This window comes from Stenella coeruleoalba, assembly GCF_951394435.1.
Source record: "Stenella coeruleoalba genome assembly, chromosome: 18".
NCBI lineage: Eukaryota > Metazoa > Chordata > Mammalia > Artiodactyla > Delphinidae > Stenella > Stenella coeruleoalba.
This window is the reverse complement of record NC_137164.1, coordinates 73,882,461-73,895,364: the sequence shown is the minus strand read 5'-3', so window position 1 is coordinate 73,895,364 and position 12,904 is coordinate 73,882,461. Positions and strand designations below refer to the sequence as shown.

At 43.5% G+C, this 12,904-nt stretch overlaps 1 protein-coding gene across 1 annotated transcript in view; it reads left to right on the top strand.

Annotated features, from left to right (window-relative positions):
- Positions 1 to 10,380: 10,380 nt before the first annotated feature.
- NALF1 (NALCN channel auxiliary factor 1) overlaps positions 10,381 to 12,904 on the top strand; it is a 575,390-nt gene continuing 572,866 nt past the window's right edge. Inside the window, exon 1 of the mRNA XM_079903133.1 lies at positions 10,381 to 11,293. Within this exon, the coding sequence (XP_079759259.1) occupies positions 10,400 to 11,293 (894 nt within the window). The 5' untranslated portion in view covers positions 10,381 to 10,399. The remainder of the gene's footprint in view (positions 11,294 to 12,904) is intronic.

The following is a 12,904-nucleotide window of genomic DNA, read 5'->3' as shown; positions in this document are numbered from 1 at the left end:
AAAACTAAAGAGGGAAGTAGTCAGTAGTAAAATTGCAGCTCTGTTCAGAACACGTTGAGAACATATTTGTTCATTTATATTCCTATAAAGACAAATAGTAGATACGCAGTATATATTGGCTAAATAGGTTAATGAATAAATTTAGCTCTGTCTGGAATGGTCAAGGAAGGCAGAAGGGAAAAAGTTATGTCTTAGCCAGGTCTTAATAGTAGTAGAAATTCACAAAGTAGACTGTATTGGTGACACACTTGCTCTTTTGAGCGGATTAGTTTACAAAAATGTAAAGCCCTTAAAAGCACAGTATAAAAATATCTACCTATATTTCTAGACTGTGAGCACCGTGAAGTTAAAGAAACATGTCTAAATGTTGATCTTTTTAGTTAAGGAGACTAAGAAATTTACCTAACGCTTAGTGACTGTGCAGCTAGAGTGCTTTATAACTGAATGGATGAATGAATACACACTGCACAGTATTTCAAAAACTCTGACCCTGTATGTTTATAAGCTTGTGGAGGAAATGTGTTTCAGTATCAGGGAGTGAATCAGCTACATGAATGCAACACCCCTGAATAAGTAGGAGTTCATTTTCCTTTCAGTCATAGCTATAACTTTTTACAAACAAAAGATTAATTATTTCATGAAGTTAAATCTTATAATTTATCACATGAATTTTTTCATTGGTTTAAGCCTTCCTCCATATTTTCTCCACTGTTGTTTAAGTTTTCATATTTAATTATTTAACATGTCTAGAGACTATGTGAAAGAAGTAAATATATAAATGAACTCATATATCAATATCTAATCCATTGTCCCAGAACCATTTATTGTGTTATATTTTCCCTAATCCTTTATCATATGCTAACTCTTTATAGGTCTTGTTTCTGTGGTTTTTATTTTTCCCCATTCTTCGCCTACTTTTAGGCCACTTACACGTTGCTTTAATTATTAGATAATTAAAATATGTTTTAGCACATGGTAAGGTTATCACCCTCTCTACTTTATTTATTCACTTTAAAATTCACCTGCATTCGAAAGCTCCCAACTGGGTGGCCACTCCCTTTGGATGTAGATCTCTTAGGTGTGTTCTCCCTCCTCTCTGTTTACAGTTGATTTTCTCCTGACCTCTGTCACTACCATCTGTGCTGATTTTAAGGTCTGAGAGCCAGAGAGAGAAATACATTACTGTCTACTCTTTGGTGGATGTATCTGATTTCAGTTTGTGATTAAATCTGTAGCTGGTGTCATAAATCCATTCTCTGTATGGTAGTGTGAGAACAGCACTATAGTATCTGGGAATAACCATCCAGGTATGGTACTCTGAGATCTGTCCACCTGGCCTCACTCACCTAAGCTCTGGCTGGAGATTCTCTGAACACTGGAGAGATATGGAAGGGCAGAGGCTGGATCCTGCATCAGTTGTTCATGGAATGAGTAAGTCACCATTTATATCCCCCTCCTAGTCTGCTTTCCATAATAGCCTATTGGGTCTTGTGATGGAGAGGCCAGTCACGAAGGGAGAGCCCTGGAGACGTCCTGTCTCAAGGGCAGCTGAAGGTGGAGGCAGACGTTCCTGTGCGTGAGCACATTCAGGGAGGATGCATTCTAATATCTACTTATGATTCCAGATTACCTTTATATCTTGCTATCAGTTTCTACAGAAAATTCCTGCTTTAATTGAAAATGTATTAAACAAGCCATATTTGTGCCTGAATATAAGGGAAACCGAAATAGAATGTGTCTAAAGCCCATCCCTTTTGATGAATCAGAAACTTACCCAAAAAAGGCTTCTATAAGCTTGTACTTATCAAATTTAAGGATGAAAATAAATAGCAAATGTCTACTCATAGCATTTTATGTATAGATTTAGATACACACTTATTTGAGTTAGTACATAAAGTAATACATTAATTTTGAAACACCTTTTTACACTCTCACAAGCCAACAAAAAATATTACTCAAACTCTCCACTTGCATTTTTGTGAGTATCTGAACTTGTGTCACCACTAGAGACAATAACTGTCACTAACTTTACTCTTTCTGCCTGATGAGCAGCACTTAGATGGTTCTGTGAGGATGCCCCTGGGAAATTTTGTGCCAAACCAGAGAATCCATTTGCATAATGGTGATAATGTTCTTTTCTCTTTAAAAAAAAATCCCTGAAAATGTATTCTTAACCACTGCCACATGAACATTATATTGTTTTCTACTGTGATCTTTGACATCCTTACTTAAAATGAAATCTGATACTTAATATTGTGGAATCATTACCCCAGAAATAATAACTAAATTTACCTCCTTTAAAAAAGTTTTCCTTCGTTAGGTTAACAACTCCCTTGGGTATCCTCTGCAAGCATGTAAAATTAACGTTGGTGGGTCTTATGGTAGGGGATGTGTCTTCCCCAGAAGAAGTTTGGGGTAAAGTAGAGAGAGGCCCCACAGCATGAAACATTTTGTAAGAGTTCAAACATTAGATGGCTCCCTCTTATATGGGGATACTTTCAGGAAGAATAATCTCACCTTATTTTTAGGCATATGTACATTAATTTGGGGAGAATTTCCATCTTTATAATAATCATCTTCCTATTTAGACACAGGCTGATTTTTCCTGCTGTTCAAATCTTCTCTTATATTTCTCAGTGACTTTTGTTCATTTCTCCATTTGGACCTTGCCCTGTACATCTTGAAGGAAGTGTTTTCCCTTTGTGACTTCTTTACTTGCAAAATTTGGTGTGTGTGTTTACACATATACTCAGGACAGTATTTGGCAAATAATAAGTAATTTCTGTGATGATGATGTAGATTTTTTAATGGTATGTGTTGGTATACTATATTTGCATTCTATGGAAAGTGTTCATGAACTAACCCTCCATGTGCTAACTCTTAATCACAAATACTATTATCTAACATTACATCCTCTAACAGATGGATCTTGATATTGTTTTAGAATTTAGAGTGTGTACTCTAATTTGACTGACATGGGCTGCTCTATCCAGCAGGGCCGTCACCGTGGATAGCCGGATTCACTGGTCATACAAAGTTACCAAGAGAGACTTGTTAAAAATGCAATTTCTCTGCACCTCATCCTAGTCCTACTGAAGCAGGTCTCTGGAGAGCGGCACAAATTTCCAAGCCTCCACTTGATTTTTTTGCCCGCCAGTGTCTGAAAACCACTGAGCTAGAGCACACTGGAAGATAGAGAGCAAGTTCTAGTTATGCCCAACCAACCCAATCAAGTCAAGGTCAGTTGAGGTTCAGAGCAACTCTGGCACATTTACCATTGTTGGTAATTAACCAGAGCCCTCAGGTACCTGATGGTGCTAGAACCTGCCCTCTTCTTTAAAGGGAATTTATATTAGCAAACTATAGTGGGCCTAAATCTAAAGGCTTAATCTTACTTTCTTTATAAATAAGCTTAGCATACTCTTCATTAGCTCTTTATCCATAATTTGTTTTTAAAAATATAGATATGTTGGTCAAGAATTTGCAGGTTATCTGTGAATTCTGAAAGCACAAAATGCCCTTCTAGAACAGTAGGTATATAAGAACATGATCTGTTTTCACTTATATGTGGCACATAAGCAGTGTCATAACAACTAAGAGGAGGTGCCTATTTTTGTGCATCCAGAAGACATTCAAAGTGAAAAAAGAAAATAGCTCAGGATTGTTATATATTTGATTTATGGAGTTGGCATATTCAAGTAATGGTTTTCACTAGAAAAAAAAATATTTCTTCTCGGTTTGACTTTTCTATGGTAAAATTATTTAGTAGATAATTAACTCTAAGGAATAAAGGTAAATTTTTGAGAAGAGGACAAAACATGTTATTTTAATTATTTTTATAAAACAGAACCAAAGTAAAAGAAATATCTCCTTTCCAATTCATAACAATTTAGCCATTTAAATAGGAATAAAAGTACAGTCTCATGAAAATAAGTATAATCAAATAACTTCAGCACTTTGAATTCTTCGAAAGATATAAGCATAAATGACACCCAGAAAAGTAAACACAGAGCTGTGATATATATGTAGATTATTTCTGCAATGTTCTCTTGTAAGAAGCACGTTTAATCACCAGATCCCTCAATATATTTGCAACTGGGTACTATTCAGCTGCCTTCTGAAATGTGCCGGTGCTATTAAGCTACTCTGTGCTGTTAGTCACACTGTTAGGTAAAACCTACGTAGGAGTTCCTAGACTCCACAGCCTACTTTTTCTGATAAATGAAACCTACATACCAGCCAAGCTATTTGCTCTTCTTTTCCACTGTGCTACATTTGAGCTGTTAAGCTAACAAGAAGCAATGTATTTACTAACCTGGTTAACACCTTCCCTGCACATATTTCTCATTTTGATTTTAGTGAACAGTGATGTTAGTGAAAACCAACTTTTAAATCACTATCTAAATTTCCTCAATGAATCCCAACCACCTTCAGGAGAAGAGCCAGTTTCTTTGCTCATGATGCATTATCATTCACGAGAGTCCAGCCCTGTTCTCTGGTCTCTTCCTTCAGCTTCGCCATGTGCCCTCACACTCCAGGCCAGCCCACTCACCCGTCGGTCCTCCAGTGCCCTGGGGTCCTTCAACATTGGGGGTCTTCTTCAAGGATCCTTCCTAATGTCACTCAATGACCCCAGTATCTTCCTATCCTGGTCCCTCTCAAAATCGGGTTGGAGTTCATCCCTCCTCCTCTGAAGCCTCCCAAATCGCTAATCCATTAGCATTCCCCGCCCTGTTGTGGTTGCTGGCCCAGTCCGTCCCTTCCTCTCCCCCTTGACTAAGCTTCAAGAGGCTGGACATGGTCTGTCATCTCAGCCTCCTCATGGTTCATTCTAGGACCAACACATAGCAAGCAGAAGTGGGATTGGTTGTTGACAGTTTACTTTCAGAGGGCATGTACCCTTAAAGTTGTCTTATTTTAAAACATCCTAATTCATGGGAACTATAAGAGAAGGGCAAGGTCCAGATTACCTAAAAACAAAGAATTGACTGTAGGCTATTGTAGAAAGTATTATCCCAATTATTAAAAAAAAATTAGTAAAATGCTATTGCAGTGTATTAGACTTTTACTAAGCATCATTGAAATATCTTGTGAGACATAGTTTGGCTAGATATGACTAATACTAAGATAAAAATAACAGAGCCTGACTTTGCTTCTTCCCCTTGTTTGAGAGTAATGAACCTTTTTTTTTTTTTTTTTTTTTTTTTGCGGTACGCGGGCCTCTCACTGTTGTGGCATCTCCCCTTGCGGAACACAGGCTCCAGACGCGCACGCTCAGCGGCCATGGCTCACGGGCCCAGCCGCTCCACGGCATGTGGTATCCTCCCGGACCGGGGCACAAACCCGTGCCCCTGCATCGGCAGGCGGACTCTCAACCACTGTGCCACCAGGGAAGCCCTGAACCTTTAATTTTATATATTGTTCATTTCTTTTTTTTTCCCCATTCCTAGTTCTCTTTCTGATTTAATCACACGCTCAGGGAAAAAGAGAGACACTCATATTTTGAGACACCATTAGAATTTGTGTGTCTCTGGTTAAAATTAACAGTGCAGTACTGAGGGGAAAATTTATTATCTAGTACATGTGAATACGTATGCTATCAGACTTCCTACTTCAGTCCTTAAAAGAAATCTGATTTAGTAAATGTCACAAAACAGGGGTTTCATAATATAAAATAAATGTTAGAGAGATACTGCAAAATGGAAATAGTGACTATATCTGGGTGTTGGAATTACTTAAGACTTTTAAAATTGTTTGCATTCTGTAATTTTCTACAATGTGCATATTGTATTTAATGTGCATGTAATAACAGTAATTACATTTATGAGCATATACACATATATTTAGTTCAGTTTATTATATACTATGTATAAAGTACAAACAGACAGTTGCCTGATTAGTAAACAGTCTGGTTAATAAATAATATTTTTATCGGAATTATGGAGAAAAATTCTGACATTAATCAGATTTAAGTGTCACTTATCCCCTTAACTTTCTATAGAGAAGAGAGTGAGAGGTTAAGGGAGTTGCAGTATTTTCAGTATTAGTCTTTTAAAAGTATTCTGTAACAAGAGATGTATGAGGAGGTGGTGATTCTGGGTGACGATTGTAAGTTCCCTGTATATAAAGCAGAAGTTATAGGTTCATCTGTGATGCCAGAACTTCTCCCATGCAGATATGAATTAAGAAACCACCACTTTGAGATGTTTCTAGAGCAGTGGTTCTCAACGAGGGTGATTTTGCTCCCAGGGGACATTTGGCAGTGCTAGGAGACATTTGTAGTTGCCAAAACTGGGGAGAGGTGCGTGTGCTGCTGGTGTGCTGTGAGTAGAGGCCGGAGAGGTGGCTGAACCTGGTGCGAAGTATAGCCCCACCCCATGCTGGAGAAGCGTCTGACCCCATGTGTCAGTAGAGGCGATGCCGGGGAACACTGTCTGGAGTGGTTGTGAATGCTTTGATTGCAATAGCTCTGTTGATCCTTGGCTTTAAAGTCCATCCCCTAGGTAATGGGTCTGTCTGTCAGTAGTGAGAGCGCTCAACAGAGAGCACAACTCCAGGCTACCGGACATGAAATTTGAAGCTGAAAATGTGCATGGAGTGGACAGTTGGGGAAGAGAGTTAGTAAGAATTGTGATGTGTTGGACTTGGGACAAGAAATATGTATTTTGAGGAAGAAAAAAAAAAGAGCAAATATGGTAATTCATTTCAGTAGAACATCTGCCACTTTTTCCTCGGAAGCATAACTTCAGGTCTTCCTTACGTTCACTTGGGGTGTTATTTACCCCTGTGAACAAGAGCAAGTCTGACCTGAGCTGAAAGTCCAAACTGCCAGGATCAGAGGCACACGGGGCAGGGGGAAGCAGGGTTGGGTGGTGGCCGGGTGGTGCACAGCTGGGGAGTGGGGGTCCAGTCAGGCAATTCAGCCTTGCAACCCTAACAGTCACTTTGCCCACCTCTCTCCCTTCGGGGTAGCAGAAGGGCTCTGGCGGATTTTGCTTTCTTACATTAAAAAGCCAGTCACGCTCAGATCATCTTTTGCTCTGAAACTCAGTCTAGTCTGCCTGTGAACTTTCTGTGTGAGCTTCCCCACTCAAGGACACCATGTGGACTTCCTTAGCCAAGGATTTTCTGAGCTTTCTATCTTGCATAGTAGAGATCAAGAAAAATATAAACCTGTCCAGGCAGCATCTTTAGATTAGGAAGAAACAGGGTGAAGAAAAATGAAGAGGTAGGTGAGAGAAAGAAGTACGAAATTAAATCCTGTAACCCAGGTATTAAACAACTGCCTCTAGATAGAGATAAAAATAGATAGACGGATAAGCAAAAAAATTCCTTAAATTAAAAAAAAAAAATCCTCACCCTGTGTTTATAGAAAGAAAGGCCTTGGATTATTACACTTCATCTATATTTTATCACAGAGGGCCAAAAATTTCAAAACAAAAGAGAGGGAGAATCATTTCAGGATTTAGAATATGATATGTTCAATTTCATGTTCTGCAAGGTCTTTTATCGAGAAGTAGAAATCAAGACTTCTGATATTATCTTCCACATGTATTGTATTTATTTATACAATAGAAAATGCCACACCGGTATATTCACTTATGTCTACAAGCGGACTTTATGTTGTACTTAAATCTGATTTGGTTTAAGAGGGTTGACGTTTTAAATTTAAGAAAAAAGTAGAGGACCAAACAAAATGCTTTCTAAAATTTACAGGGATTTTTCCAAAGGATATCTTTATCCATATCACTGGTTGAGAGAATATTGTATTCAATGTCAAAATAATTTAAACCATCAAAAGAGAAGAATTGAAAAGACTATTTCCTCAGCTTATGCTGGCTTCCTATACAAAGCTCAGATAAAATGTTTTCATTTCATGTTTAATTTTCAACATGGAAATTTGCCTACTGAAAGGTGCTATAAGGTAAGGACAAACCTGCCATAGAAAGTATATCTTTTAGTTTCTAGATCTTTTATGTAGCTAAAATTCAACACATTAAAAGCCAAAGTGCCAGCATGGTATACTTATACAGGTTGTCTTGTAAAACATTACATGACACAGATCAAAAAGCTGTCACATTGCACCAAGCTTTGACGGTCACTGCATATCGTTTTTAGAAACTTACAGTTTACATGGGTAAAATTTAGTATTCCGCAGAAAGGACTGGTTGGTTGAATCCGGCCCATTATCTTTTGCAACTCAGCTTTTAAAAAATACCTACTTCTCCCTCCTGCCAACACTTAAGGAATGTGAATACGGATGATCCATCCTTTTGTTTTCTCAACATAGCTGCTTAGAATGATGGCACCCTAATACTGCCCATGTGAATGTGCACCCTACAGAATAGTACAGTCATTAGAAAGCAGGGAAGGGAGGTTGACACAGTGAGTGCCCGGTGGAACAAACCGCTGTCCTCTGCGACAGCCGGAGAGAGCTCAGGACAGTGCTGCGCTCCGGGTGCGCGCGCACGGGGAGGCGCTGGCCCCGGCACGGTCTCCTGCCCTCGCAGCGCTGGTGGGAGTGAGGGGCGAAGTGGGCAGGGTCTTCAGATAAAACGAGACGGCTGTTTGCCCCCAGCACTGATCCACGTGAGGCGGGGTCGAGAGAATCCCTGGTTTTCCCAGCGCGACTGAGGCTTTTCCTTCTCGGAACTCCGAGAGCCAACGCTAAGGGGCACCAGAGGCTCGGGTTGCCGCGGCTGCCACCCGGGCAGCCTGATGGCCCGCTGCTGTGGAAGTCCTGGGCTATAGCAAAACCCCGCTCGGTGGGGGCTGGGGCGCAGGCCTTCGGAGCGGGAGTCCCGGGAGCTTGGGGTGCTGCAGGCTGGAGGGGGAATCCCCCGAGGTCAGGGTGTCGAACTCGAAACTCTGCGCTGGGCAGTGAGCCTTGGTACCCGAGGTCTTACTAGTTTTTCCTAAGACTCTATGAGGCCACTTCTAATCTCCTTCTACTTTATGAAAAATGTCGCTGTCCTATATACAGCTAAAGATGTCGATGCGCGCACATATCCCTTCCGTATACTAAAATCATTTAAGATGATTTGATGCACGGGAAGCTGTTGATCTCTAGTTGTCTAGGGATCCTGAGGCACATGCAGAGGGATCAGATGTCGCCTCCTCCACCTCCGCCAGCCAATTCATGTTCACTCCCATGCCCCCAACCTTTCATTTGAAGTCGACTATTCTTTAGTTAAGGAGGTGACACCCAGACCCTCGCCCCGCTAGAAGCCTCTAACCACCCGCCGGCAACTCGGACTTTTTCCGGAGTCAGAGAGGGAGCGGGAGATGCTGAAGAAATTTGCAGGCATCCTCAACCTTGCAGTCCGCATTCTGACTTTATCCAGTGATAACAGTAAGAAAAAAACCCAAAACGTGGGGAGGGGTGTGCGGAAGGGAAAGCGCGAGCGTCCGAGCGCAGCAGTGCAGGCCCCCCCACCCGCGCCGGACCCCGGCGTCCTCGCCCCCCTTCTCCACCCCGGCCGAGCCCCGTGCCAATGCGCCAGGATGGAGACATCTCGGCGCGGGAGGAGATGACGCAAAACCCAGCGCTCCCCCCCCAAAAAAGTGTTTCTCCAGGACGAAGATGGCGGCAACTTAGCCGGGGACTGAAGATGACTGTGGCTCTCCGGAGGCCCAGCCCCGGCGATTCGGCCCCGAGGTCTGGGGGAGGCGGCGTCAGCAGTCGGAGCCCGGCGGCGGCTGCGCCCGCGGGCAGACCTGCGGCGGCGGCGGCGGCGGCGGCAGCGGCAGTTGGAGCGCGGGGTGGGGGGTGGGGGGGAGGGAGAGCCCTGCCGGCGGCGGCGGCCCAGGCTCCGGACTCGCGGAGAGAGAGCGAGAAGTAGGAGCAGGAGGAGGAGGAGAGGAGGGAGCTGGGGAGGCGCTCTGGTCGCCGCCAGCGGGCAGCGGAGACGCGGCATGCCCCCGGCGGGCGAGAGAGGGCTGTCCTCGGCGGGGCCATGGGGACGCGCGCCCTGACAGTGCCTGGGTGAGAGGGGCAGCGCCAGCCACTCCGCCGCCTCCACCATCACCTCCTGCACTCCGCTCACCGCCGGCCGCCAGCCCCAGCCTCCGACTGTCTCTCCCCCCCTCCCTCCCTCCCTCTCCGCCTCTCTCTCTGCATTATTGTTTCCCACTCTACAGAGGATGGGGTCGGCTGATGATTAGGTCGGAAGCAAGTCATATCTTCCTCCAAAGCCTGGTAATATTTATGTAGGCAAAACGAGAGAGAGAGAGAGAGAAGAGGGAGAGAGAAAGAGGGAGAGAGGGAGAGGGAGAGGGAGAGAGAAGAAACGGGAGGAGGGGATAAGGAAATTAAACCCTTTAAGTCAATGCATATCGTGGTGACACCGGCACAGGAGCCCTCACGGTGGAGTCGGCCAGGGCTGTGCGTTCCCAAAATATGACCAGGGGTGCTTGGATGTGTCGGCAGTATGACGACGGGTTAAAAATCTGGTTGGCGGCACCCCGGGAGAACGAGAAACCGTTCATCGATTCAGAGAGGGCTCAGAAATGGCGACTGTCTCTGGCATCTCTCTTGTTTTTCACAGTCCTGCTCTCTGATCACTTGTGGTTCTGCGCCGAGGCCAAGCTGACCCGGACCCGGGACAAGGAGCAGCAGCAGCAGCAGCAGCGGCAGCAGCGGCAGCGGCAGCAGCAGCAGCAGCGGCAGCGGCAGCAGGAGCCCTCCTGGCCCGCGCTCCTGGCGAGCATGGGGGAGTCCTCGCCCGCCGCCCAGGCGCACAGACTCCTCGCCGCCTCCTCGTCCCCCACCCTGCCCCCCTCCCCGGGAGACGGCGGCGGCGGCAAGGGCAGCCGAGGCAGAAACAACCGGGGCAAGGCTCTTATTCTGGGCAACTCTGCCAAGCCCGTGTGGCGCCTGGAGACCTGTTACCCCCAGGGCGCCTCCTCGGGCCAGTGCTTCACGGTGGAGAGCGCGGACGCCGTGTGCGCCAGGAACTGGAGTCGGGGGTTGGCGGCCACGGGGGAGGAGCAGCAGGTGAGGGGCACGCATCCAACTCCGCTCTGGAACTTGTCGGATTTTTACCTTTCATTTTGTAATTCCTACACACTTTGGGAGTTGTTCTCGGGGTTGTCCAGTCCCAACACTTTGAACTGTAGTCTGGATGTGGTGCTCAAGGAGGGCGGTGAGATGACCACTTGCAGGCAGTGCGTCGAGGCTTACCAAGACTACGACCACCACGCTCAGGAGAAATACGAAGAGTTTGAAAGCGTGCTCCATAAGTACTTACAATCGGAGGAGTACTCGGTGAAATCGTGTCCTGAGGACTGTAAGGTAGGAACAGTGGATTTTCCCCATCCTTGTGCTTTTATATCCGTGTGTGTTTGGTTGAGGCGTCTTCTAGAGTGTTAAAATGTTTTTTGGACTCTGGTTTTTTTGTTACTTCACCGTTGTTTTTGTGGTTATAAGAGCTTGACTTGCTGCTTGATTTGGGACTATCCCATGGATTGCTGGTGGACTGGTGCCTTCTTCTGGGATCCTGGGAAGGTCAGGAAGACCCTGGTCTTCTGAGATAATAAAGCCAGTGCTATGGAGTTGGTTCAAACTCTGTTGCCTTTTTTTTTTTTAATGGAATTTGAGTGAAGCTTGTTAGGGAGACAGGGATGGGATTGCATACTGATGACTGCAGCGAAAATGAGAATAGTCTGAGACAGGCATGTATGGTCTGGCTTATGGGCCTTACACATGAGCTCTCTGATTGTGACATCATTAAGCTGGTTGGCCGAAGGGACAAGAGAAAGTGTTTGTGGCTGTTTATGTAGGAAGAACTAAAAAAGTGTTTTACTTGTTTTACAGGGGTAGTTCTGGCCATTTGGAAAGTCTGTGGGCCTACCTAAGCGTATTTACTCACATAAGTTTCCTGTTTTCTCTTAGAAACTTGTATAGTTATTGATCGGAGACTCATTATGAGTAGAAAGCTTTAATTAAGTATCTGGTGATAACTGATCAATGTTAGATTTTTTATCAGCCACCTTATGTAATTAGCTTGAATTTTCAGGATGCTCTCCAGTGGTACTAATTGGCAAATGCTTGATCTATGAATGAAAAATACTGAACTCATTAATAACGTATATTACCTTTAACTCCTTCCTATTAATATAATAATGGCTATAATCCTTGCTGATTCACAAAGAAGTGTATGCAAGTTTTTTAAGAAATGGCTAATGCAACCATGGGCGCTTGTCCTAGTAGAAGTGTTGCTGTCCGTGGTGCTGAAATTTGCTCAAGAGCTCTGTTGAAGATGAAGATACTGCAGTGACCTTTTAGTAGGGAAGAAATGATGACAGAATCTCAGTAAGCCTTAATGTTTTGTTCCAAAGGTATTTTCTTAAAGAGTGCAATAAAATAGTATTGCTTTTCAAAATAAATAACACACCACATTCTCTCTCTCTACCTTTCTCTTCATTACTTCCCCAGCCTCTCCACAGGAAGACAGCAAATGTCCCTTTTTGGCCTCACTTGCTTTGTACCCAGAAAGCGTAATCAAGGGCAGTATGGATCAAAAGATTCTGTGATGCTTTCACAAGAGAGCTGGCCTAAGGGATACCTACTTAAAATGAACATAGTTCAAGGACTGTATTTTAGTTTGGATTGATTAGTTGTGCTTTTGACAACTAAGCTAAACTAAAACTAAACTTGTTTTGCCAACATTCTTTAAGACCAGAAACATATCTTCTTTGCAAATAATAATATTGCATATACAACATTAATTTAGAATGCTGCTTCATTAGATAAATGGATTTTAAAAGTTTTTTACATATTTTTCTTAACCATACCCCTGTAAGTCATGCCTGGGAATTAAACTTAATCTTAATGGTAGAAGTTAATAATGAATGACTAGTGTATTTATTGCAGTTATTTATTTTGACAAGGTACGTTGCATCA